General features: G+C 36.2%; 1 protein-coding gene across 5 annotated transcripts in view; it reads right to left on the bottom strand.

The window, feature by feature from the left end:
- Positions 1-27703, bottom strand: part of HDAC9 (histone deacetylase 9) — a 324682-nt gene that overhangs the window by 88083 nt on the left and 208896 nt on the right. For all 5 annotated transcript variants that reach the window (XM_026044923.1, XM_026044890.1, XM_026044899.1 and 2 more), the window contains 5 exons: positions 16251-16382; positions 13540-13655; positions 7655-7777; positions 5337-5547; positions 4670-4887 (listed from right to left, as the gene is read on the bottom strand). In XM_026044923.1, coding sequence (XP_025900708.1) covers positions 4670-4887; positions 5337-5547; positions 7655-7777; positions 13540-13655; positions 16251-16382 — 800 coding nt within the window. The remainder of the gene's footprint in view (positions 1-4669; positions 4888-5336; positions 5548-7654; positions 7778-13539; positions 13656-16250; positions 16383-27703) is intronic.

Raw genomic sequence — 27703 nt, 5'->3', positions numbered from 1 at the left:
AAATAACTTCATGCTAATGTAGCCTTTATTTTTTCTCCTTTCATTTTCAGGAAATTAAACTGTAAGGGATGTGCCAAAGTAAACAGTGGCAGCAGGAGAGGAAGCATTTACGGAAGTCAGCTCTATTGTAGAGCTGTAAGAGTCTCACCAAAAAAAGACATCAAAGACAATCTAACCTGCTTGGCTGTACAGAAAAATGGATTGGGTATAAATAATCTAGACACTGCAACAAACCATTTTATAATTTTTTTTCAGGTGCAACCATTGTTTTTGTGTCCCCACTGTAATGACAAGCTCTTGTAAAACATGTAATTTCTAAACATGTATTTTCTTTACAGAGAGACAAAGGACAGAGAATATTCCTGCAACAGCTACAACATATTTCTTTCCTTTAAAGACTGTTGATTTTAAATACACAGCTGTTGTTTCGAAGAACTTGTTTACAGAAAACACTTTTTCTCCTTCTTTCCTACAGCTACTAGTTTGATTTTACTAGCCCTATATAGTGTTAGCTGGACTGAATCATCGTGATACCTGCTCACTGTTTCTCAGTTACCCATACACTACAACAGTTCTCAGGGGTTTATTTATCTTCCATTTTTTTTCATGTAGTTTACATGTTAGTTCTCAATAAAGAAGAAAATGCATTGGCTTTTCTTTTTTCAGATTCCAAACTATTTTTGCTATTGGTATAGTAGAAACCTCTCCTTTCCCTCCAAATAAAAACACTATTTGAAATATTTGAAAGAAGAAATATCCATCTTACTACCTCTCACCTTCAGAAGATTCTAGTCAGAAAGATTTAGCTGGAAAGCTGCAGCTTCCCTTGTGACACCTTTAATGAAATGATGGCCGTTTACTCCAAGTGAAGCCTGGATACAGTCTTTGATATTACAATAGAAAGCAATCAGAGCAGTATATGATTTATCTGGCATTAATTGCTTCTGTTTCAATATTCCTATTGACAATAAATATCTTCCTGTTTTGTTTTTGTTTTGTTTTGTTTCATTTTTGTTTTGCTTTTCTCATCAATAAATCACTAGAAACATCTCTTCTTTTTAATTAATAAATACTGGACAATCAGCATTAGCATGCAAAGCAGAAATGAATTCTCTATACATTTTTGTCGTTTATTTTTTCACCTCACAGCCTTACTCAATTACACCTTTCCTATAAAAAGATACTCTAAACTTGAATAAAACTGAAATTCAGGTACTCTTTATAAGTCTCCAAAGCTGTATTTTCATACACATTGCAAACTGCCTCATTATTTTAACTCTTTTTACTCCAATACAAAAAAAAAAAAAAGAGATTTTACCATGGAAAAATATTTGCAAACACCTAAAGCCTTATAAATATTTATTGTAAGAACACATGTAGTGTTCTCATAACTGACTAAATGAAACTGTGGTCCCAGTGAAGCCAGTGCTAGCTTGTCATTTGCTTCAGTAGAGACAGGATTTTACTCATCATACGCATAGATAAAAGTAACCTTTAAAGGCAGAGGTCTCCACTCATTCATTGCTCACATTATTAATTGTAAGATTTTCTTGAACAGAGACTCTGGCCAGTGGCTTTGCACTTCCATTAGTGATATCAAAAATCTTTTTTTTTTTTCTTTGTTTCCTTTGTAAGTGGCAGAGTCTATGTTTTTCAGATGCAGAGATACATCCATAACATCAAGATCTTACTTTTTATTTATGGTAGCCATAGTCTTTTGAGGACCTGATTGCAATGATTTTAACTGGGGGTTTCAGTCTCGTTATTGAGCAGAAGGAAGTCCAACTATAGTGATCAAAGGGCCTTATTGAGAAATAAGCTGTCATTTGAACAGAAGTGTATTAGAGCTGACAACAGCAAAGCCGATCTTCCTAAAGACAAGTGGAGTTCAGTTACCGCTCGCTCGTTGTTATTTTTCCCCCAGAAAGCTGGGACAAGGCTTTCTACCTACCTCTGGATGAGATGTCAACATTTGCATTCAAGCTAGAATATTTTCAGAAGGTCAGTCTACTAAGCATAAATGCCAGACCTCAGCAGAGGTGTTTACAGTTTCCCACATCAAAAACCCAGCATCTGACAGCTGATCAGAAATAATCCATAGGGGAACTTCTCTTTGTTGGAAAGGACAGACACACACTTCTTGGCACTGGTATATTTTCAGAATGAAAATGATTCATCCAAATGCTCAATTCTTCACCTCTGATCTGTTAGATTTTTGCTTGTTTCCACCCTTACGGCAGCTCTGGCTTGCTCCTGAAGTATAGTCTTTTACCAAATAATTGCTTAAATATAAGATACATATATAAGGCTGAGAAATTGAGGAAAAACTGTTACTCTCTCTCTCCTTCTCTTGTCACAGGAAAATTTAACCCACATTTCCAGAATCTTCCAGATCTTCCAGAAAAAGATGTAASCAAAAAGACATTTCAGTGTGTTCTGACATATGCCATATAATCTTAGTCCATGGTGAAATATACTGAKGTCTTAAATGCTTAAGTCCTAAATATCAAGAAATAAAAAACCAAAAACAAACAAAAACAGAACAAGAAAGATGAGAAACTGAAAATGCTGACTTGTTCTATGCTCTTGATCAACTGGTCTTGTCAGCTTAAAATTGTTCTTGTTAAAAGTAAAAACTTTTAAGAGAATGTTTGAGTACTTTTTACTAAATAAAGCATTCTTCTCATGACCAAAAAGGATGGAATTATACTTTTTTTTTKCAGTCTTCATCATCTTCAGAAGAGCAAAAGGCAGAACAATGGAAAATAAGAAATGTAAACATCTCTGTCCATGCAAGCACAGATTTTTCCTAAGAAGTGAGAAGATAGGGGGTTATTTTGCTCCCTGGTCTAAAACACCTCTTGTTTTCCAGGCTAATGGCAGTCTTTTTAGTTTCTTATCCAGTCTAGCTCTTGGGAGGTTCAATATATTCCTAGTTAAACTGAAATGAAGCTACCTAATCTCTTTGTATGATTCATATTTGATTTATTTGACTCAAGTTTAATTTTAGTGTTCAGGACAAATGTACCTATCTGTCACATCGGATACCCCTGAATGTTATGGTAAAATTTAAGTTAATCAGCATATGATCTAACAAAAACATGTAAATTTGGTTCATTCCCTTATGAGGAATGCTTGATCCAAAACCAAACACTTTGCAGTGAATCCTGCAAAAGAGCACAAGGACTCAATACCTCACTACTAAAAATTATTTTCTCTTCAGACAGTTGAGGGCAGGTGAAATGTTTTCAAAACCTGAGGCTACAAGATGAGCATATGCCATCTTGATTAAACATATGGAATGCATACTCAAAGAAAAGCCAACTGGAGTCCTAGTTGAGTAATCAAAACACCCAAGCTGAGAGGGGTTAACATGCGAGGATCAGTCCTGAACTTTGAAGTTTTCTGGACTTCATTTTTCCTAATTAAGACAAGATTTAATAACCAAACCACTGTACAAACTATGTACTTAAACTCTAGGTTTGTTTCTAATTTTGTTGGGAATTCCTGGTAGATTCCAAAGAATCAGAACCCCACGGGAAGTTCACCCAGTAAGGTGGACTGGTATTTTTTTTTTTTTTTTCATTTTCTTATCAGTACTGGGGCTAAACGGCCACTTTTCAGCTTTTTATTCTTTGTCATTGACTCTAATATATCATTATGAACCAATCCAAATACAGATTAATATATCCTTGAAATGTTCTAGAATCTCTGGCAAACAAGTTCTGGAAGGTTTTAGTAAGTGCAGAAGAAAGCTCTTTAGATAAAAGCATYTGATTACTTGCATATCTACATTTCAGAGCAGGGAACAGCATCGCATTTCTTCTAGAAGCACTGGCTACTTTTATATATATTATATACATACACACACACACACATATATATATATGTATAGGTATTGCTATTATTTATTAGTGGATAGTCCTTTTGTTTTTCTTTCCGCCAGAATAAGGTATTACTCCACATGGAAAGAGAGGTCAAATTCAATTCCATCTGATGATAGAAATAGCGCATTGCTTCTCTTTCTCTTTCTTCTCTTTCTTTTTTGTTACTTAGTTTTATATTGCCATGTAGTTAATGAACATTAATGTTGTTAAAAAACTTAAAGAGAAATAATTATTTTAATAATTTTTATCATATAGTTTATCATTTTTTTCAACTGATCAATGAAAAAGGAAAAATTCAATCAGCTGATTGGCTTCCAATTACTTACATACATACTCCACAGACTATTATGTAATGAGTACACTTAACATATGACTTGAAGTCATATGGATGGAATGCTTTCTGAACTGGAAATGGCAAATAAAAAAGTCGAATAGCAATTCAGCAATCTTTATGGCATCAATCACTTTTCAACAGGAAACTACAATTTAAAGCTATGATACTATTTGATCCCTATTTGACTCATTTATATTTTCATGGATGTCAACAACCACACATTTATTTTATTTTTCAGATAGCTGAAAATGAATATGAATACAAAGGCTCATAAAATATGCATAAATGAGACACAATAACCTGCCCATTGTGAGTTACCTCATGGCACCAGTAGTCTTGCTTTGCCACAACCTTTAAATTTAAATTTACATTTACATTTAGTCTTTAAAGTCTTTAAATTTAAATTAAGCCTTCAAATTTAGAGGAACGTCCTTACTTTGCAACTCACCTTATTCAGGTGGATCTGTTGCTGGTACTGTTTCTGCTTCTCCAGAAACTGTTGATGCTGCTGCTGGATAACCAGCTGGGCCAAAGTGCTCTGAGGAAGAGGAGCTGACTGGGTTCGATTCAGTGGCCTGTGACGAGGCAGTTTGTGGGCACCTCTGATGCCAGGTGAGACTCTTTCCTTTGCCGCTAAAGGAGACTGAGGATGAAGAGGAACTGCCCCTGCAAAACAGTGACATTTCACTCCAGCGTGAAGAGCAATAACCTAATAGATCTAATGCCAGAGAAATCTCTCAGTAAGAAGCAGTGGGCCACACTACAGAAGTCTGCATCAGCACTGATGCAGTGGACCATGCATTGCCATAGTGGACATGCCTAGCCATACTGGGCTCAAGTGTTCAAGAGCTGAAAATGAATGTGATGAAGCAAATGTTTTCTCTTCTCCGTAACCATTGAATTCTTTCATGCTAACAGAGTGTAGCAGAAAATACTAAAGTCCGTAAGCAAAACAAAGACACCACACTTCTTTCTCCCACCCTTCTGCTTCTTCCAGCAAGAAGTCAAGTTCTGGTCAAGTTCCATAGAATCTGGATTACCATGTTCAATTTAATATAAATAAAATGTCATTATAACACTTAAAATTAATACTGTATTGAAGCCATGATCATTACCAGTAACAAGAAGCTTCTGCTGTCTCATTTGTTCTTTCAGTAACAGATGTTGCAAGAGAGCTTGGTGGCTGCTGTTTGGCTTTCCCTCCAAAGCAACATGAGGATGAGTTGAGGCTGGAGCAATGTTCCCTCCGTACTGTCCAGCCAAGGTCACTCCTTGTCTGAGAGCCTGGGTCTCTCCCTTCGGCTTTTCTTTGAATGATGATGAAGCCTGTCAGAAAAACAGTGGCACTGGTAAATGCTTCCTATAGATCTAGCCTTTTATAACTCCCCAGAAATGGTCTGATGCCATACTTTCAAACACACACACACACATATATATATGTATATATATAAAAATGTTAAAATCTCTGCCTTATGCTTTGCCTGGGAGACAAAAAGGGAGGAGGAACATTCCAATTTAATTTAACACTATGAGAAATTGAGTAATGAAATCRTTCAAAAAAAAAATCAGTAATAAAAGGCAAAGCAGAAGAAACTACTGATCAGAACATTATTAATGAAATGATAAGACTGAGACCTATCTTAAAATCCTAAAAGATCTTTCCACAATCTCCTGTGCAGGAAAAGAAAGGATCAGAGGAAATAGTTCATATTGAGGTTGGATTATGCAGGTTTTTTTTTTTTTTTTAACATAATTTTCCATCAGACTGCAAGTTAATCAGTAAAACAAAACAACTACCTGTATTTATGGTAAGCTATTACTTTTCCTGGAGCATTCCCTGACTCCCTGGAGGACMGTACAGACGCAAGTTATCCCCTTTGCAAAGTAAATTTTTTATAGTTAAATTCTGGTCTACTGAATCATCAAGAACTGTGTGTGGCACTTTAAAGAGTCCTTATAAATGGCTTCGTTATTGATTGGAGGCATAATTTTGTACAGCTTTGATCTAACATAAAAATATGTTGAGACGTGCAGGTTACCAGCAATGGAATGGCATGGAAAAAAAAAAAAAAAAAAAAAAGTCTGCRTTCCACATATTCTGATGGAGCAAACTAGGCTTTCTAATTCACATTTTGGGGCATATGCTTACTTCACACTCTGCCATCACCCTTCCCTGAAAAACAAATGCCAAAGTAAGCTTTACAATTTACAGCTACTTATTTTAGCAACAGAAATAAACATTAGTTACATAAATCAATCCCTTTGTTTTTTCAAATGCCAAATGTAATATCTGGTGCTAGCTGACCACATCAAAAGCTCTTACGATTTGAGTGAGAAAATTAAAGATATTTTCATTTATTTTGTTTATGTTATAAAATTTCTTTGAACCTAGTCATATGTTTTTTGAATCAGCTAGGAAAGTTTTGATGATATGGTTTGGAAAAGCAAGCATTACTTTTCATAATCAGTTCAGCTTTCCCATCCCTTAAAAACAATAATTTGCTTATAAATATCATGAAAGGCTTCTAGTGAACTGATTTAGAGTTTACACAATTTTCCTCATAAAGGTCACTATCTGATTTTAAAAGTCTGGACTGCAGCAATGTATTATTGGTGAAAACATTGCATGTACTAAAAAAGCCATAAAATGACATGAAATTTGAACTATATTTAGCACTGGAATTAAGTAGAACTTATTACAAACTGTAGTAAGCTCTTTTTTTTTTTTTTTTTTTTTTTTGTACAGTAGAAGGTTTTATTTACACAGCCGAAATATTTATAGAAGTTATTATAGAGGTTATTCGTATTCTATGAAATCTAGACTGCTAAAATTTCTTCACAAATCACACATTAGTGTGCAGACCCATCATATACTTTATACTGATATTTTTATCTCTCTTTTTTGGAAAGGGCAGAATTTTGACTAGTGCAACATCTACAGTTGTTTCACAGGGCCCCAGATTTTGCGTCTGCGTTACTGTGACTTTGTCTAGATTTAAAGATACTTATCCATGCCCAGGAATCTGGGAATAGCTGATACTTACTCCAGTATGCTCCATACCAGCCTAAGTCACTGCTGGAACTTCATTGTAAAAATAGYCACAAGTTTTGCATTTGACCAGGTACAACTGATCATTTACTCAAAATCATTTTCTATAAAATTTCAAATTATATCATCTCCTCGTATGCTCTACTTGACCATGTCTGAAATCAGGTATCTGATCTGCAGATATAAATACAATGCACCTGGTCTGTACTTAGCTAAGCTCCGTGCTGGTATTTGTTTATTTGTTATTAAGAAGGATTATTGTTTCAAGTTTGGAATGGCTTACATTCCCAGAAGCTGAAGGGGGGGGGGGGGAAAGAGAGAGAGAGAAAATAGGCAGAAAACAGGCTTCCTGGAAGACAGGAATGCTTTAAACTTGCTACTTACACTGATGTGGGATTGTACTGCTGGAAGTCCCAAGGTAATGTTGGGCAGAGAAGGTGATGTATACAGACTCAACAAGTTCACCGATTCTTCTTGTATCAAAAGACGTTGCTGTGAAACCAGATGCTGGAATAAAGGGGGAAAAMAATAGTTGTATAATCTCCAAGCTTTTAATTTTGGTTACTTTATCCTGGTTATGCTGCTACGTTGAAAGCCTGTTATGCATCATACATTGGTTTGTGTCCCATTGGGGTTCCAGATAAGAAAAAGCACTGTCCCTCTGAAACAGTTATTAATATTTCTTGTCTTAAGAAAACAACTGGTATTTGTTTGGTATTATGATTTAGTTAGTAAGTCAAATTTCTATGCAAAACCAAAATCTTGTGGATGCCTAGACCATTTCTCTCATCACCCACTCTTTCCCTACTGAAAGTTCAGTAGGAATTTAGACATTCTTTTAAGGACTGTAAGGTATTTATCTGTAATGCACTGTAAAGCACAGTTTGCCTTTTGGAGCATTGGAGATTCATCCCCTAAGGTATATAAAGATATATACATAGACAAATCAAAAATGTCACCGAATGAGAATGTACTAGATATTTAATACCAGRGCTATTAAAATTTTTATTATAATAGTGTGAAAATCACCTCACAAAGAGACTACATATTTTCTRATTCTGATTGTGATATGGGGGAGTTTCAGTCACATTATTTAGGTCTACATATGTGGGAATTTAGGGGACCAGCTAAGGTAGAATTGTCACACCTTCCATTTAAAACAAATATACTTTGTCCTCTCTCTAAATATGTATATATAGAAATAGCATCCCATGATTCTCTGATGGTGGGATACTCCTACACAGCTTTCCAAATGCAGTTCAACAAAAAAATCTTTAACACTTGTTAGAAATCCTTAGGAGGATTTTCAAGGACATGGAGTTTCCAATATATTTTAAATCACTGTCAAGCAAAAACTGACGTTAACAAAGATCACCCATTGCCTTCCCAATTTAGTTTCACTGGGAAGAAACATAAAAAGTTACATTACCACAACAGGAATCTTTTTGAAGCCTTTGCCTCTCTGCTTTAACAGTCATGTTTTTCAACATGTGGTCTAGTATAGTTGCTTGAATTACACTTTCTGTTTAACTCTTGCTTCCCCCCAAGAACTTTAACACAATAAGAGCTACAAAGGTCTTATTAGACTTAGGAACTCTGGCATGATATGGTCCCCAAGGGACCAACATCCTTGAAAAAGAATACCCTGTGTAACAGTATGACACAGTGACTGCTTTCTTCCCAAACAAAAAGCATATGGGACTCCAATAATAGACCACCTCCAAGAGGGATACTGCACACTCGGGCTTTGACTAAAGTAAATATAATAACTTGTCAAGCATGTTGTGGGGAGCTGTAGATTTTCCCCTGGACAAACCTGGAATATCAATTAACTCTGTAAAATACTTTGGGCTAATACAATGCAACTTCAGACCATCAACGAAAAGTGGTTAAGCACAAAAACACAGGATGTTATTCCAAAACATAACCTTCCTCATACAGTTTGTTTGGAGATACGACCTAACACTGAGACAATAACAGTAGAAGTCTATCTCTGTAATTTTCTCTTGGTACCTAGGGAATGTCAACACACAGGATACGAAACAAAGAAGCTTCACTCGTATATTACATTAATTCCTGGCTAACAGTGCTTTCCCTTGATAACATCCCTCTTCAGCGATTATTAAACCAAACATGTCCAGACTATGGAGATATTAGTGAGAGAGACTACAGAAATTTAACTGAAAAAGGATGCTGTGGCAGCTGCAATGCATCTTCTAGAATATCATCACATTGGTACTGACTGCTGTATCTACACAGAGCTACTCCAAAAATTCAAGGTTCCTTTTTGTTTTTTAATATGCCACTGTTACCTTCCAAGATGTGAATCAGCAAGTGAGCCAGCTTTAGGATGTGGAGAAGCAGAAGAACTCATTTCCACAACATTAAGGCCAAGCATGATTGCTACAAGAAGCCAAATCAATTGTTATGTAGCATGAAAGCTTAGTGTTAAAAATAGGGACTTATTAATTAGAGTATGTACATCTTAATTGGTCATTTTTGTTTTAGTAAATAAATGATTTTAAAAATCAGTATTTACACAAATGCCAGATMTAATCCTGTCTCTGAAAGAGTTTAGGAGTCTACCTGCATGCATTAGTGTCCAAAGTATATTGATGTACAACTCCATGTCACCAGCTGCAGCTTTACTTTTACACTACTGATAAAACCCTGAGACAGTGGCACAGATTTACGATGTCAGTAGTGTCACYGGCAGCCCAATGGCTGTGCCATGGTCCTTCTCCATGAACAGCTGATGATCTAGATTGGCAAATAGAGAAAACTGCCCTCCAAATACTTACTCCCTAGGTTCAAGGATCCTGATTTCTGTTGCTTAAAATATCCTGGCAGTACAGTTATTTACTTTCTTAAGATAGAAATACAGCAGCGGTGATGCACTGCTATATTTAGTTATTATACATCTGTTTTGCTACCTGGGCCGTCTGAGAAGTGGGAACAAATATTTCACACATCCATGTTACACATAAAGTGAGGAAGAAGAAGTGGTTTGCCTCTAATACTTCAAAAATGTGGAGTAATAGTAAGGGTGTCACAGCTTTGAATATTCTCATTTCATTAAGTCATTTCTTAAAGGTTTTTCTTTTGTGTCTAGAGTTAAAAAATRAGGCAGAATTTTTGAACATTGCTACTATCCCTTCGCAAAGAGCACCTCACGGAGTATTAGAAATGTAGGGTAACATAAAGCAAGCATGTGTCTATCTGCCTTGTGTGTCATTCATGCCTCCTGCATAATCATCAGGCAATATTCTAGGAAATGCTGCTCTCCATAGTGCAAGTGAAAGAGGAAGAACATGACCTGAAGCCCACTCACACCAGATGGAAACTCTCCTTTGCTTTCAATGGCTTTAGACCAGGCTGTGTACATCTAGCATTAATCATTTTGCATGACCTAGGCAGGGTGTCCTCTGAACTCAAGGGACACGCTGTGCAGGGGCTCAAACCTGCTTGCATTTCTCATGCAGGAAAGATTTAGCCCCTGCACAGCAGGTGACCTGAAAGTGCATGGCACACTACCCGAGACAAATAGCTGCAGCGGTGAACCTTGATGCTGCTGGAGACAACCGGGCCTAATAAAAACTGTTTTATTTATAAGGTGCAATTAAAAACTTGCATTTAACTTTCAAGTTTCATATAATGAGACCAGTGTTCTAAAGTAATAGTAAGGAAACTATGACAGTAAAGTATTATCTGCAAAAATGCAGCATTTGTAATGCGCCATCATTTAAAACAATGTAAATGTCAGCACACCAGACTGTCTGCTCTGCTGAGTAAACCACTTTAAAGTCTAGCTATTCAAATGGATATGGCAAAATACTTTAAAAATCCGTTTCATTACTGATAATGCCCTAATTCTGTCTATGCACTAGAGTGTGATCATTTACAGTATTGACTCATGTTTTTACTGCTAAATGGTTCTCTGTCATAGCAACCTGTTTTCCCCCAGCAAAAAGTGTTTTATTTGCTGCCATGAAAACGGCTATCCACCCACTCAGATATGAGCACAACACTTACTGCAAATGTCACAACAACAATTATGAAACAACAGCAATGTGAGTCATAAGGAATTACTGCAAAACAAGTGATATTCTGGGTGATTTTAGAGCACTTTTCCTATTATTAGAAACTTCTGTACTTTGCGTGTCTGATGAAAAATTGATTAGATATATAACCTCTGAGAGCGGGCAGCAAATGTTGAGTTAAGGATGAGATTTGTAATAGCTTGGTTACTGTTAAACTATCAAATAAAAACCCATTGAAATTAAAATGTACTGACGTTGAGATTTATGGAAAAATGTTTGAGCCCGCAGCACCACAACACTAACAATCAAGTAATCAGAGAGGTAAAGAAATCCCTGACTGGATCCAGAAATGGAAGCCCGTGGTTTCAGTTTCTTAGAACACTTCCAGGCAGCTAAGTGACTGACTCCAGTACACGGAGCTCAACTTCTAATGGAACTTTTTAGGCTTATTGGAGCATTTGTCGTATGTGGCCAAAAAGCCTGCTGCTTGGTACAGTAATGGCAAATGATAAGCAATGCAGGGTCCTAATAGCCAAAACATATAATACTCATGGTATTCTAGCTACARCCCTTCAGATGTGCCCAAATGGGGATTTTCAGTCTGACCAGATTGTACGTGTTTCTGACTGTTGTTTAACGCTGTGGGCAAGTGTTCAGAAACTAAAATATGCAAAGTTGCAAGCACTGAAAACTGCTTTGAGAAATTATTCTCGTACCATCTTGTCATAGTAACTCTGATCTCCTCAAGTTAATTCATGATCCAATTGGATATGATTTCCTGTTTAATACACCATTAATATCTATATCTAACATCTATATATCACAACCTTCTACTTCTACCTAAAACACTCAGAGTTTTAAAGTATACTATTTAATCTCACAAAGCTAGCATTTGATCTGATCCGAATGTTGTATCTTGCTCTGCATCATTTAAATTTCCTTGCAATCACATAGAGAGGGGCTATGAGGCAAGACCACATGTTAGCCATCAATGCAATTTTTTTTTTTCCTTTTTGGTTACGGGCCAGAGAGAGGCTACTAATCAGTGTGCAGAGGTCACCCACCTGCCCCCTGGATCATAGTTCACACACACAATTAATTCATTATGGGGAAAAGTCACTGCTGGAGGTTGAACTGCCCATTCCAGGTTTTTTTGAGGTGAATGTCCTGCCACTGACCTGGAGAAATAGCTCCATTAGCTAAAACTCTGTTAAATCACATTTCCTTCTGCAATTTTTCTAACATAAACATTATAAAGCAACAATTAATAGAAAATTTTGCCACCAAAGCAATAATGCCTGTAAGCATGGATACAGAATAGTTTTGAATTTCATTTTCTCTTAGAATATACTTATTGTCTCTTTACAACATTGCCACAGATAAGCCTGACTTAGGAACATTCGTTGTAAATGCATTTTCTTACAAATGCTTTAGTACCTACATGTCTAATATTATAAGCATATATGAACAAAACAGAATATTAAGTAGTTGCAGTTCCCTCTGTTCTTGAATCCATCCTTAGAYCTAAGGATGTAGCTTTTTGAAAAAATTATCAAAGACTCTGGGCATTTCAGTTATGTGGCTAAGTAATGTACAGATAAGAAAACTGAGATATAGTAACATTAAAAACAGACGTGAAAAATGACTTAGTCACCTAACTCCAATATTGGAATTAAACAAAACTACTTCAGCAGGCATCTCAGTGTGGAAATATGTTAACCTATCTGAGCTTGATTCACCAATGCCTAAGTCACACTTTCTCACGTGAAGCTCCTTCACTAGAGTTCTACATTGTGCACTTCTTCAGCCAGATGACAGCAAAATAATCTGTCCTAAGACACCAAATATTGCTGTGACTGTTCATTTAACATTCAATTTTCCTTGCCTCAATCATCCTTCATGATCTTACCCCCAAATTCTTTCCTCATATTCTGCAACAGAAGTACTTCCAAACTCCATTCGTAACAACCTCCCACTGTCTCAATAGCATCATTGCCATTTTTGTTTTAACTTTGAGTAACAAGCAGAGTCTCCATATGCTGGCCTCCTTTCTAAAGATTCTCTGCTACCAGTCTACAGTGTCCTGGTGCCCTGATAATCCTAACTGCTATAACTGAGTACYTGTGGTACTTGTAAATGCCATCAAATTGAAGTTTGGGGTCTCTTCAGTTGTGGCAGTCCAAGCAGTTCTCTGGTCAATGAAGAGGACGTGTGTACTCTGTGTCTTACCTCAGCAGGAATGGCAGCTGGCAAACCCGAGGTTTCATTTTCTGTGATATTACCAGTCGGACCATTGCTTGGGGAACTGGGACCTGATCCGGGAGAGCTGCTGCTGACTGAGGATTCTGGAAAACAAATTACAGACACATGAATTCACAGTTCACATAGAAAGGCAATGCACAGTCTCAGTGAACTATCTGTACAGTACTTTGGCATAGTTTTATTTCTTTCTTTTGTGCCTCCAAGGAGTACTTACCARGTAGGAATTAACTATTAAAAAAAAAATAATAGTGTTTCCTTTCCTTTCCTTTCATTTCCTTTCCTTAACAATAATTACAAAGAATGATACCCTGTTCTTTTCCCTTCACAAAGAGTGATTTTTTTTTTTTTTTTTATCTCCCACACAGATTGTGTGATAGGCAGTAGCAGGCAGAGATACAGCTTTGAACATAAAATCGATAGAGAAGAAAATCTTTTCTTTCTAATCACATAGTGCCCTGCTTCTGTAAGAGATCAAAATGACAGAGATAGCCCRCTTGCAAAGGTCATGATAACATGCCATCAATTCATGAGGCCTCCAGCCTTCCCTTACTGTTTGGAAAGGGGCTGGACTAGTCTGCTGTAAACTAACCTTTATGTGCAAAGTACCTTGTGCAAGTAATAAGGATAAGACACACACGACTTTCACTACATCTTTGTTACAAATACCAAAATTTTAAAGATTGTGAATTATCTTGATTAAAAATGCCCAGATTTTGTCTAAGGTAAAGGAAAGGAGTATGAGCTAACTGTGTGCTCATGTGCTAAACTGTTTTAATCCTATACTTACTTAAATGAAAATTCTGTATGTGGATAAATTTAATAAAGTCCTCACTTCCACTGAAATTAGCATGAGATTTCCTAGCAGTTTCTTGGACCTGCTGCCGTTTCCTGCCAGAGCTGGCTTCAATTTACTGACATGAATCAGTATCCAAATATACTAACTGGTCAGGGAAATTTCCTGCACTGACTTCTCACTGATTTCACCAGAAGAATAGAAATACAAGTTACGCATCTTTTTCTCAGATTTTGAGGAATTGTAATAGCAGTTCTTAGATAAGCATGCATTTACTTAAGTGCTATTTTCTGTTAAAAGGAAAAAAAGAAGAAAAAACAATTTAGACAGTTATGTTTCAACAAAATAAAATAATTGATTAAATGTTTGCTAAGCCTTGATTATAAAAACTATAAAATGTCATATAACAGATCATAATAATAATAATGGCAGGCAGCAAGGCTCAGTATTATTGACACAACCATGAGTAAAACACTCGTGTCCTTTACTTTGAGGTTTCTGCTCTAGCAAGATTGCAGAAAAAAGCTCCTGAGATAAATATTTCATATCTTACTTGCAGGTCTATAGAATACAAAAAATCTGTCACAATTAAAGGAGGAGATCAAGAAGCTCAGAAGAGTTTCAGAGAATTTAAATAAATTAATTGTAAAAAGCCCTAATCTGGAAATAATTTATAGAGAAAATATCTTATTTAGTTACTTTGATGGTTACAATCATACCTTTGTCTCAGTTTTACATCTGACATACCATGAAAGCCTGTTGTGAGAAYTGCATCTATGAGGACACCAAAGTGAATTTGCTTACGTTGTGCTGTATCTCCACCTTGCTGTGGCCTAACTCCAAGTGAATCCAGATATACCTCTGACAGACTAGTTTCTGCTAGTGGAATACACATATGACCTGACTGCAATAGCACTTGAAGCATGAAACTACCGAATTCTGGTGTAAATTCATACCATGCTTTATCAGAATCAGGCCAAATACTGTAAATGCTCTTTTATTTCAAATAAATGGATACAGCCTTGTCAGCTTTCTATTTCTAGGCACTAAAACAAGGTGACTTCAGGATGGTTGGTAGCTGTGGTGAAGTGTGTAATTCTGCAAAATAATCTATGTGATATGAGTCACCACTCTATACATTGATACCAACAAGTAACAGAACGCCTTGGTATCTACTGTTAATTGCACTAACACTTTTTTCTAGTGCAAGGGCAAAAAAATACTGAAAAAATATACTACCTCATAAAAAAAGTTTTCCTTTTTAATCTCCCATATATAGAGAGCCTATTTTTGCATGCTAAAAATTTGAATTTAATTACTAACAACACTATCTGATGGCTTCATTTTTTAAAAAAGACACCAACAAACAAACAAACAAAGAACCCCAGAATGACAGGATCAAATTATACAATCTCAAAAAGATTCTGGATTAACCAAAGGACTATCACATAGGCATTTTTGCACCTGCTTTTTGCATTTGCATTCTCCACTCTAGAGAAAAAGTGAGAGATGCAAGACTCCAAATCTTTGCAATTTACACAATAAACAAATTAGAGGATGAAACTGTTCTCTTTCTCCTTCAATGTCCTTTGCTGATAGGTTACCATTAATTTGTTCCTGTACCTTCTGTTGTAAAATGATTGTTTCCAAACTGGTTTAAGGACATGATTTTCAAACAATGTTTTTTTTAATAAGTTGTAAAAAGCTACACATTTATATTTCATCATTTATTTAATCCAGTTCCCTTTCCAGTAGCAGCAGAATAATGGCTAACAGCAAGGTTAAGAAACAATTTTGATGCCAATATACCATTTCGGGAGTTGTTCCATGCATTTCAGGTAGCAGTTGCAATCGAGATGGACTTTTTTTTTCCAGTTTTAATTACCTGTCACTTCAAAGAGTCTCTTCTTGAATGAACTGACAACATTTCCATCCTTTCTTCTGAGTAAAGGACTGCTTCTCCTTTCTGTCACTTTTTGTTTTAATCTTGAACGTACCTTCAAATTCGGCTCTGAAGCTGGAAACAAAGAAAACAAATGATTACAAATCAAAAAGTATTGCTTCACCCAGACACCACTGGCCGATAGGATCCTCCTTATAGGACTTACTGAGATCCACAGAGAGCTCAAAGGCGGAATTTTTCCTACCTGTCCTTTCCAGTTTTCCTGCTGTCCTTAATACATTTCCATTCTAGACTGAGGAACAGTTGAGAAAGAAAGGAGCTGGACAGCTTCTGAGTTTTGTACTATTTTTACTTTTGACCTTACCCCCATTTCATCCTTTCCTGATTCTCCTTCCCCTTCAAAAAACAGGTTCATAATGAACTTGTATTGTCACAATGTCTCTATTCCCAATCCGAGTTAAATCTGTGAGACAGGACATTCTATTTTGTACTGTAATTCATTGACTTCAAAGAAAAACATTTTTTCTCAGGTATCTAACAATCTGGGATTCTTATTCTGCTTTATAATATTACATGGATTTAAGTATGTGAAGCTAAGGTATGAAGAGCACATAACATCTAAAAAATCTTCTTAATATCTAAAAAATCTTCTTAATATGTAAAAAAATATTTGAGAAAATCAACAGCACAAAGCTCACTAAGAGTCACTAAGGCCTGCATGTCTACTAAGCTTGTGTTGGTTTGTTCTTTTATCTATCTCTCAACATTTATCATTCTTCACATATTCCTTTTCAGTTCAAGGAGCTGACAGTAAATCAAAAATTTTCAGTTTTTCTGATGAAAAAGGTAAAAAAGCATTTCATTAATAAGTCGTTGAATTAACCTCTTTTGCACTCTAAAGAAATAGCCATTTATCCATTTTTCTTCTCATTCCATTTCACTGACCAAGTATCAGTACAGTGTCTTTTCTTAGAATGCAATAGTAGGTACTATGGCTATTAGCAGTTCATTTCCTCATTAATAATAATTAGAGGTTAATTAAAGCTTTGTTCTGCATCATTTTATATCTCCTCTAGGTGAAAACTTTGATGTTAAACTTTTGGAACGCAACGTTATAATCGGATTATGGTCTGATGCCAGAAATAGAAAGAAGTCTCCATTGGTGCCTTTTGATTTCTCTTAGAAATATAAATTATGACAAGATCTGCTGGCAGAACATTTTTTGGTCAGCAATTTTAGGCCCAGAACTTCAATGTTTTCTGAATAACATACCAAACAACTAGATTTATTACAGTGTCCAAAGAACATTTACGCAGAAAAATATATGCTCTGAAAAGGAAGAAGTAGGATTGATTCCCAGAAAACCTAGGATTATATTTAATGCACCTTGGGCAAGTTCCACCTCTCTTTCCTAAATGGACACAGTCTTTTCATCATGTGAACATCAGAGATGAGGCTCTGCTGTGCTTTTTATTTTGTGGTATTTTTAGCATGATAAAATGTTTCATGTGCCCAGTTATCTGCTCTTATAAATAAACTTGCTATCAGATACACTGCTAAGAACTAGTGAAAGATAATTGTGGAATACTGAATTTGTTTATATTTCTSTTTCTGGAACTGAGACTTGGCTGTGCGATATTTCAAAACAGAGAAAACTGGAAACTGGGATCAGTTCTCTCTCCTAAGCACATGCATAAAGGAGCTCCCAAAAGGAGCAAGAGTTAGCAGAAAACAAAATAAATTCAATGTTCCATCCATTCAACATTTTACCTTTGGTTGCTTTGAGATAATTATTCAACACTTTTCTCACCACAATTGTTGCCTGGTTGGTAATATCAACACGTTTGTTTCCTGCTGTCCCATTTGTTCCCTGAGGAACAGGGACACTAGAAATGTTTATGGCAGAGGAAAGGAATTGTTCCCCTGCTCAGAGTGATGCTAAATATTCTGTTACCTCAAAGCTTTTCCCATCTGCAGTCATTCACTTGCCTTTGTCACATATTGGCTCTTGGCAAGCGGTCCTATGTCTTGAGCACATTTCAGTGAAAGACGCACAGGTTATAAAATACTGGAAATCTTTAATAATAAAGATATTAACAAGAAATTTCCATTTCATTAGTTACTACTATCACTGCGACCAATGGTCAGTATAGATATAATCCAAGTATGATGACATTTAGAAGAAAAGATAGTCAYCCATCGTGCTGAATCACTTTGCACCGTATGCTTAAAATTTAGGAGATTTCCATGCCCCTGACAGACTAATGTGATACAAATCCTCTGTAATATTCACTGGAGAGTGGCTCTTCTATATGAAATGTGTTTCATGCTCAGTCGCAGAGATTGCCTTTCTATTTTTACCACATTCCCATCACATTCTGCAACCCAATCAATCATATAAGCAGAGAAAGCACTTTGATGTTAATGTCTGAATTTATGAGCCAGCTGAGAAGACAGCTGTTGCATGAAAGATGAAGTATCATTTTAAAATGGAAATAATCAATTTTAAAATGAAAAGGCCTGTAGAAGAGTGAGTTTAAAAACATAAAATAAAAAACTCCTGATAAAAGGCAAAGCCAAGGTTTGTAAGTGTGTGTGTGCCTCAAATACTGGCCTTCTTGAAATGTCTCCCATAAGACACTGCCAGATGCTGACATGATACCAGCTAGGGCTTGATGGCTGGAAGTAAAAAATCAGATTTCAATGTATTAAATAAATCTATCAAATTTGAAGATATCTGCTTCAAAGGGCAAAGTGTAGAATTGAGAAATGGTTTCTGGATACCAGTTAGTAGTTGAGGCACTGACTTGGTGTATGGCTAGGTATTTCAACCTGTCCCACTGAAGTTAAAGTAGAATTATTGTTGACTGCAACTGGTATGCATTACCTAAGCAATTCTATATACCTCAGTACACTTCCACACGGAGACAGTAATAACTTTGCTAACTGTCAGCACTCTTCTAATAGTTAATAAGGCAAAATTAAATAATTTAAGCTTCAAGGATAGAGCTGTGAATTAAAATTATATGTGGATGTATGGATGGACAGATAGATACACACGCCTCTCCAAAGATCATTACTGATATATGTGATTGCTTTCAAATTATTTTAATCATTTGAATGCTGAAATACATGAAAAAGGATAGAAAATAAATTTCTTGAAATGTTGTCCAAATTATATTGTCCCCCTAAAATCTGAAGTGCATTTGAAAAACCTTAATTGCAGTGAAAAAATATTATAATTAATCTGGTTTGATACTTTAGCTAATGGTTCTTGGAAATGATATACAGTGGATATCACTCAAAATAACTATTTTGCATTAACTCCTTCTGTGGATATTTTTACTATACATTATTAATGCCTTTGCTCGGTTTCTCTAAAGCCAATCGACAAGGGTGACTACAGGAACCATTCAAACAGATTTGTTGTACAGAACAGGAGCATCGYAAGGGGAGATAATACCAAAGAACTACTGAGTTCTAAACTTCTATCACTGTTTTACTGCAGAACAGAATAAACAGATAAATCTCCTTAAGAATTAACCTTTTTTGCACTACATTAATACTAAGGACAATCAAAAAGGCCCCCATGTAGGCTATTATTCTATGCTATGATTCAACCATAAACCAAGACAGTGCTTCAACAAGATAATGAATACATGTGACTGACTTTCTGTACATCAAGCATCTTATTAGATTAAAAGACAACAGAAAATATCATAAGCCATGTAATGGATCAGTTACCTAACTCTTTGGTATGACCTGCAGTTATTTCTAAGAAACTGGTAATCTTGTTTCTAGATAAGGAAGAAATACAATGTCTGTATGAATTTTATCATCAACTTCCCTGCTTCACATAACAGGGAAGAGAATAGTGGTCATATTATTAAAAATAGCAAAATATGCAGCCTTGCACATACATACATATTATTTCATCCTAATCATCATCATTGGTGAAAGAGAACTATTCTCTCCTGAGTAATATGATATGGAGAAGCAAGYATGAGAGACAGCAAAATCATACAGTGAAATCATTATGCCATATACTGCATTTTGCTTAATCATTAACAATTTGCAGCATTACTCACACTAAAGAATATTGCCTGTGGCAAAACTGCTCCCAAATGAGCTGAGATTTTGTGACAAGGCTTTGTTTCACTGTTTCTTCTTATTAAACACACAGAGATAATTAAGAAGAATGGATAGAAATACTCTCTACTGTATTTCTCCATGGGAAAGGGACATACAAATGTAGGGAATGTAAAAGATAATAATGTGCTACTTTCTGATGCTCCTGGAACACAGTACCACTTTTGAATGAGAAAAACGTGTGCCAACTTCAAATCAGCATTTAACAAGCCAGGCAGGAAATGGGGGGTGGGAGATGGTGTGTAGTGAGCAGGTCTTCATCTTGAGGCTATATATAGGAAACCTGAAGAACAGAAAGTGAGCTTTTGTCCAGGCTTAGAAGGGCTCTGAAGTGAAAGCATTTCTTTTTATTAGCTGTAGGCTGTCTTTAAAGGGCTATGGGGCAGTAGATGTGATCCTAAATTGGCTAAGAGAATTCCAAAAGCAGAACAAGCAACATCATAGGCAAATTCTGAATATTTTCAGGATTTGCCACCTCTTGCATGATTAAGAGACATGAGGATTTCTCCCTGTTGCCCAGATACCAACTTTTATCACTAAGATAACTTTCAAATAATAACATGGACTTCTGCAATGTATTTAAGTCAACAGATATAACTACGAAACAAAGACTTCATAATCTAGAAGCTATTTGCTCTGGCATTCTGTTTCTTTTTTCTTTTTCTTTTCTTTTTTTTTTTTCGCTATCACTTTTTTTAAACTGTGAAGAGTCATATATTAAAACCATTTGCCTCCATTCAATATTGTATACTACACAAAAGTTATCCAAAGAGCTTTTTCTGCTATTTTCCTACCTTGTATCTTACTATCTTACAAGCCTCAAGAAAAGAAACTACATAGTCAATGAATTCTTTTATTTGGGTATATGTGTGCCTTTTTTTTTTTTTTTTTTGGTATTCTTGTTGTGGGTACCTCCACACAGATAGGGCTCTGAGTATTATGTGCCAGTGACRGATAACACTAAATTATAAAATTGAAGAGATGAAGACATCCTCTTTTTGTTGTTTTTATTGCATAGCACAAGTGGGTTCCTGGCCCATTCTGTGGTCTCCSGGTCATGAAGGTGATGCACATACACAATAAAGCTGGCTGGGCTTCCTGTCTATGCAGCACCAGCTCTGCAGATTAAGAGAATTTAATGAGAATGAGAATCTAAGAAAATCTCCATTTGACCTGAATGAGGCCAAATACCACCCCACTACTGTACAAAGAAAAACAGTCAAAAGAGGCATATCTGAGATTCCTAAGGAGGCAGGCCGAGGGTGTTTAGCTAGGGAGAAATATYCATTCCAACAACCGTCAGGAAAAAGGACCAGTTTTTCCCAGTTTTGCCTCTCAGTGATATAGGCAGTACAAAAGACACAAGATATATCTATCTCTACAGAGAYAGTCTAGGCTTCTTCACCAAAAATATGAATCCAATCAAAGTCAGAAGCTCTAGATAGGTATAATAATAGATTCTGAACAGGCTGCCCAGATAGGTGGTGGAGTCTCCTTCTCTGGAGATCTTTCAAACTTGCCTGAATGAGCTCCTGTGCCCYGTGCTTTAGGTTTCCCTGCCTGAGCAGAGAGGTTGGACTAGATGATCTCCAGAGGTCCCTTCCAACCTCAACCATTCTGYGATTCTGTGATTCTGTGACAGTACATAGGTCAGGAACCAAGGTGGCTTTCTGCTCCCTTTCCCCTGCTTTATGGGAGCTGCCACCAAATTTGTCCTTGTGAGAGATCTCTGAAAGTTGCACAGTCCTTCCTCTGGCTGCATGAGGCTCTAGCAGACATGCAAATAGCCTCTGCCCTTCTTGGAGCTTCTGACTTCTGCTCTGATTTCCTGCAGGTAACCACAGACTATTTTAGACCCCTTCACCTATCTGAATATACTGAACATGGGCAACATAGGCTATGGGTTGATGGACTACAAGATACCTGCATGCAGCACAGTTCTGTAGGTTCAAGGACTTTTAAGTTCTGTTAATCTAAAATACCTCTTCTCAAAGAGCTTTAAATTAGATTCATAAGACTGAAAGCCATTTGTGCCACTTCCTCAAAAATTCTTCCAGGAACTATATGGAACATCCATATTACTAGTCCTGACCATTGGCTGGTCCCAACAAGGAAGGCGCACCAGATACAGCTGTGTAGGATGAGGATGCTTGGTTTATCTGGCTTGCATCACCTAATGTGTTTTCAGCATATAGAGAAACTGTTTCCTGTACTGCCATTTGCTTTAAGGGGAATGCTAGTCACATTTGAAACCCTTTGCTTTGTTTTAGTTCTGTGAAAGGTAGAATGCTTTACTTACTCTGGCTAAGGTAAATATCCATTCCCTAAATAAGAGGTTTAGTGAAATACATAGTAAAATAATTAGATTAGAAGGGATCCCTCAGCCCTTCAACTGTCTTCAGGCTCAGGATGCAATTTTAACAAGATTAGCAGTTTTTCATTGATTGCCTGAAGAAGGTTGAAAAATGAAATACTCCCTGAAGCCACTTTAAATATTTACCTTTTCTCTTAATGTATTGCTGTCAATATGGAAACACAAAATTTCAGTTTTAATACCCATGCCAATAACATTCTCTCTTTAGGCATGCTTCATTGAAGTATGCACAGGAATTACTCAGTGAACTACTTGCTCTTAGCCAGAATTAGGTAGCTATATTTTTTTTTTCACAGAAAACTGATGTATATATTTCCTTTTGATATCTCATCACGTGTGTCACGTGTATTACCTATCAGGCCACTCTTGAGAGTATTCTTACTAATTTCTGCTCAGCAGAAATATCTCTTTGCATGTGCACAAGCTTGCTGATATGACTGCATTAGCAGAAAGCCCACTATCTTTTCCCTTCAATAGGGCTACAGTTTTACTGGGCTACCTAAATCCACGTGGAGTAGAGTCTTCATTGTGTTTCAGGTCTGCTGAAGCAATGGCATATGATTGCTATGTCACATACCATCTTAATGCCCTTTTATGTGAAATTTTGGCAAAAAGTCTTGAAATATAGAAAGAAGAACAAGGATATTTTAATACTAATTCTTATCTCCTCTTTTATCTCCAAATTCTATTGTTTTTGTGCACTTCATAGCATTTAATACGACCTAAATCGCATTTTAGTTCTAAGGAGCTGTAGACTGGAAGGATAATGATGAAGGATAGAGAATTTCCCAAATTTAGATGTAAGAATTAAATTTATACATCTGTGACTAGCAGTCATTCTGGATATGTCTTCACTGGTTATTTTTGCCCCCACTTCTGGTCCAACACATCAGAACATTTTCAGTTGGGAAGATATAATGGCAACACAGTAACATACTTTCTTCAAAAAGAGCAAATTCCACCTTTCAGCCTATAACTTCCATTATTCATTGAATGATTACTTTCACACCAGCAAATTACTTTTTCTGATGAAGAAATGCCAAAGACGATCCCCAGCAGTCCAGGCTTTTGCAGGGCCACAGATTGACCCCTTTATATATGATTTATGTTTTACAGAATAATTATGTTCATTTCCCCAAGCCCTGTGCAAGAAGAAATTAGTTAGGAGGGTGATTAAATCCCAGGGATTTTAATCTAGGAAAATATCCAACAGTGATAAGTCATTGATGGCAGGCAACAAATTATAATGTGCTATTTCACCAACTCCCCAAAAATTCATGATTAAACACTATCTGAGAGGACATCTATTTCACTGTAGACGATAGCTAGGCAGGTATAGATGGCTGAAACATACTGTTTAAAGCTGCCTAAAGGTAATGCAGAGTAGTAGCATATAGAGACTCTGCTTTAACAGTTCAGGATGCCCAGAAAACTAAAAAATCAAAAAGCAGTACATCTTACTTTCCTAATAAATGGGTAATCTGGGCCAAATTCAGCTCAAGGATAGGACGGCGCAGCTCCAGTGAAGGCAATGGAAACTGAATTTGGCCCAAAAGTTGTTTTGGTTTTTAAAACCCGTTTGTGTAACTTGCACAGGCATTGCTGACTTCTTTGTGAAAAGTCTCTTCATGTTAAGTGAAGTGAGGAAATAACCCCACCTGTTTAAAGCCTTAATTAGACATTGATACTGCATCTTTACAGCAAAGCTGAACCAAAACATATTACTTTTAGAGAGATTCTTCATGCTCTGGGATGCAAATCTAGTGCTCTACAACTTAATTAGCTAAATACAATGTAACCTTCCATCTGGTAGAGTAATTTAACAGGAATAATTGTGCACCACCATAACTCAACGAGACACTGAGGAAAACCATTGAAATGCTATTTCCTTTCCTTTGGAAGAGAATTATGTACAATTTCAGCGTGCTTTGCATTTCTAACAGTCAAAGCCAACAGGGAGGTATCACTCTCATTTATATTACTTTCCCATGAGAAAATCAAAAGCAAAGTACAAAGCATATGCCGTTGTTCATGGATGGCTCTGTAATACTTATTTGGCTTTAGCCAGAACATGTTATTTGGCAGCTAAAACCTTTAATTAGAATTGTGGGTTTGAACAGATTTTCCAGTGAAACTATGTTTTGCAGGAGTTTGGAGAAGTGCAATCTTTACTAACCAACACACTCTATTTTAGATGATCTGTTACCATGTGATTTCCACTTTTCATTTCTTTGTCTGTTTCTCTTTTTGCCATGTTTTAGATGTTCTTGTTTACTTTTCCAGAAGTTTTCAACTGTCCTTGCCCGAAATACAGCTGTCTCATACAAATCCAACAGGAGTGTTTGCCACTGACTTCAAAGAGTGTCAGATTTTATATATACTATTTTGAAACTTATACAGAAGGCAGTGAGTTTCAAATGCCCATTAAAACCATTTGACTTCATCGTCAATAGACACTGCAGTCTTGAAATTCCTAATATATTAAGACTACTCTGCACTTCTTATATAAGGTCAATTCCCTTCAAGTGTAAAAAAGGAGTCCAGTATTTAGTTACTTAACAAAAAAATATATGCAAGCTGCTTGGCAATTTATGAAATTGAAAACATCCAAAGTTTGCATAAGCCTGAGGTGTAAAATTAGCAGTCACAAAACACATGAAGTAGAAGTTTGTAATATAATTTTGGCTAAATACAAGCAAATAAAAGAAGAATAAATGTTAAGATAGCATTTAGATTAAGACTGCATAAGTAGTTTAAATGTGGATACCCCAGTGATCAAGATGGTTTAGTACGTAACACACCAGAGTAATTATTTGACAAGATAATGGTGAAGTAAATAGGAGTAGTGGGATTTATATTAAGACTCCAAAAGCAAAAAGAAAAAAAAAAAAAAAAAAGAAACAAAGTCCAGACCACCTTGAATTAGACTAACTTGAAATTAAGTATAAATAATAATTTGAGAAACACAGCTTGGCTTCCTGAAATTAAAAGTGCTAAGTAGAATACATTAGAGAAATAATCCTGCAGTGATGGAAAGACCATGATAGTCTTCATGAGAATCATCCTAGTGATGACTCCTGTTGAATCCTGGTGCAGGCCACAGAAGCTTCTGCCTTGGCATACCACTGCAGACCAAAGCAACCAAACCTTGTCACCAGGCCTACCCTAGCAGTCATTCTTGCTTGGTTTTAAGCTAATCTAAAACCATTTTCCCTCTCATCCAAGCTAAGTTGGAGTGACACTGCATTCATTCTCACCCTGAGCCTACAAGCTACAGAGCACTAATGGAACCAAGATGACTGCAGCCCGGCACAGTAGCTACAACAGTATTATGTTTCTTTAAAGCTATTGGGCTCCAGTGGGCTGAACTCTACTTTTGTCTGCTCATTACATAAATCCGGAAGAAGTTGTTAACATCAGTTTGCTTCAGATTTATTCTTTAATTACAAGTGAAAGTCTCTTCTCTTTCTCAAAAGTCTTACTACTAACTGGGCCCTCTCAATTTATTGATGGTGAATTCAAGAAGGCTAAAAAGTCTACCTGGTAATTAGTTGCTATATTGAATGAGAAGTCTTGAAGAAAAGGGACTGGGAATAAGGAAACCTCTCTTTAACTATTATTATTATTATTATTATTCTTTTCAAGTTCTGTGACAAGCATTAGTGATTTCCTTTGGGTAAATCATCCACTCCAATTTAGCCAAGATTGTTCATAAACCTGAGCAACCAATGACTGTAAGGAACAGGAACGTTTAGCACCTCTAACAAAATGGTATGAAGTGTTAGCTGTATCGTGCTTGCTCTCTTTCCTGCTTTGATAACCGAAGTGCCTCTCCTATTTATTGCGCTTGTTTGCAAGCTAGGAACTAKAAAACTTATAAAGTGGAAAATCAAAGCATCTCTTTTACTGAGTTTGAATTCTTCATTTTGGATGACAGAATAGAGGATTTGTGATCTTCTTAAGCAACTTTTTTCATTCAATATCAACAGCAATTCAGTTTTTTCATACACTGTTATTTCTCAGGAGAGTGTTTTTGAGTGTTTTCCTAGAAAATGTAGACAGAAATGGAATTAAATGGCATATGGGTCTCGGAAGGGAAGGGGAGAAAAACTTTCACACACAAAATGTTTTTATTCTCAGTTTCAACTGCTCCAGTAGATTAGTGAGTCACTGAGTGCAGAAAGAATGATGGTAAGGAAATATTCTAATTAATATCTTTGAAAAAAAAATTACTTTTGCTGAGTTTTCATTCAGAAATCTTTCATTCCCATTACACAAGAGCTATGTTGTTATTCTACTGCCTAATCAGGTTAACCTGGTGCAATTTTTACAAAGTGATCTTCACGGTTATGCAGCACAGCCTCCTTCCTCTCTTTCATCACAATATTAAACAATCCTTCATCTCCTCTTTTTTTTTTTTCCCTGTATGAAATTACATAATTTTCCCCCTTCAAGCACATATCTCACACTACTTGAAACAGCCTTGCCATATTTCCATTGCACATTCTTCCCATGTTTGGGAAGTAAGTTCTCAAATAGTACCATCCTGCCTGATCTCCAAACAAAAAGCAAGTTGTAAGCTTACAAGTCCATGAGCAAAGAAAGAGCCAACTGGCATGAAATCAAAATAAATGGAAATACTGATCGACATTACCATTCTATTGTGATTGTGCTAAACTCATGAAAGAAAAAGTTTATACTTGACATACTGACATCCTAAGGCATTTTTTTCCAACAAAAGCCAAAATATGAGAAAAAAATGCAGAAATTCCATCTATAGGAAGATTTTTAAAAAGCATACAGCTTCAGTGAGAGAGTTAACCTTTATTGGAATTTACTGGCTTTTGCTGGTTTGCATCAACACTAGCACACAGAAAATGAAATGTTACAGATTCGAGAAATGCAAACATTT

Source organism: Nothoprocta perdicaria, unplaced genomic scaffold (genome assembly GCF_003342845.1).
Source record: "Nothoprocta perdicaria isolate Ctin4 unplaced genomic scaffold, notPer1 scaffold_106, whole genome shotgun sequence".
Classification (NCBI taxonomy): Eukaryota; Metazoa; Chordata; class Aves; order Tinamiformes; family Tinamidae; genus Nothoprocta; species Nothoprocta perdicaria.
This window is presented reverse-complemented; position numbering and strand designations above follow the sequence as displayed.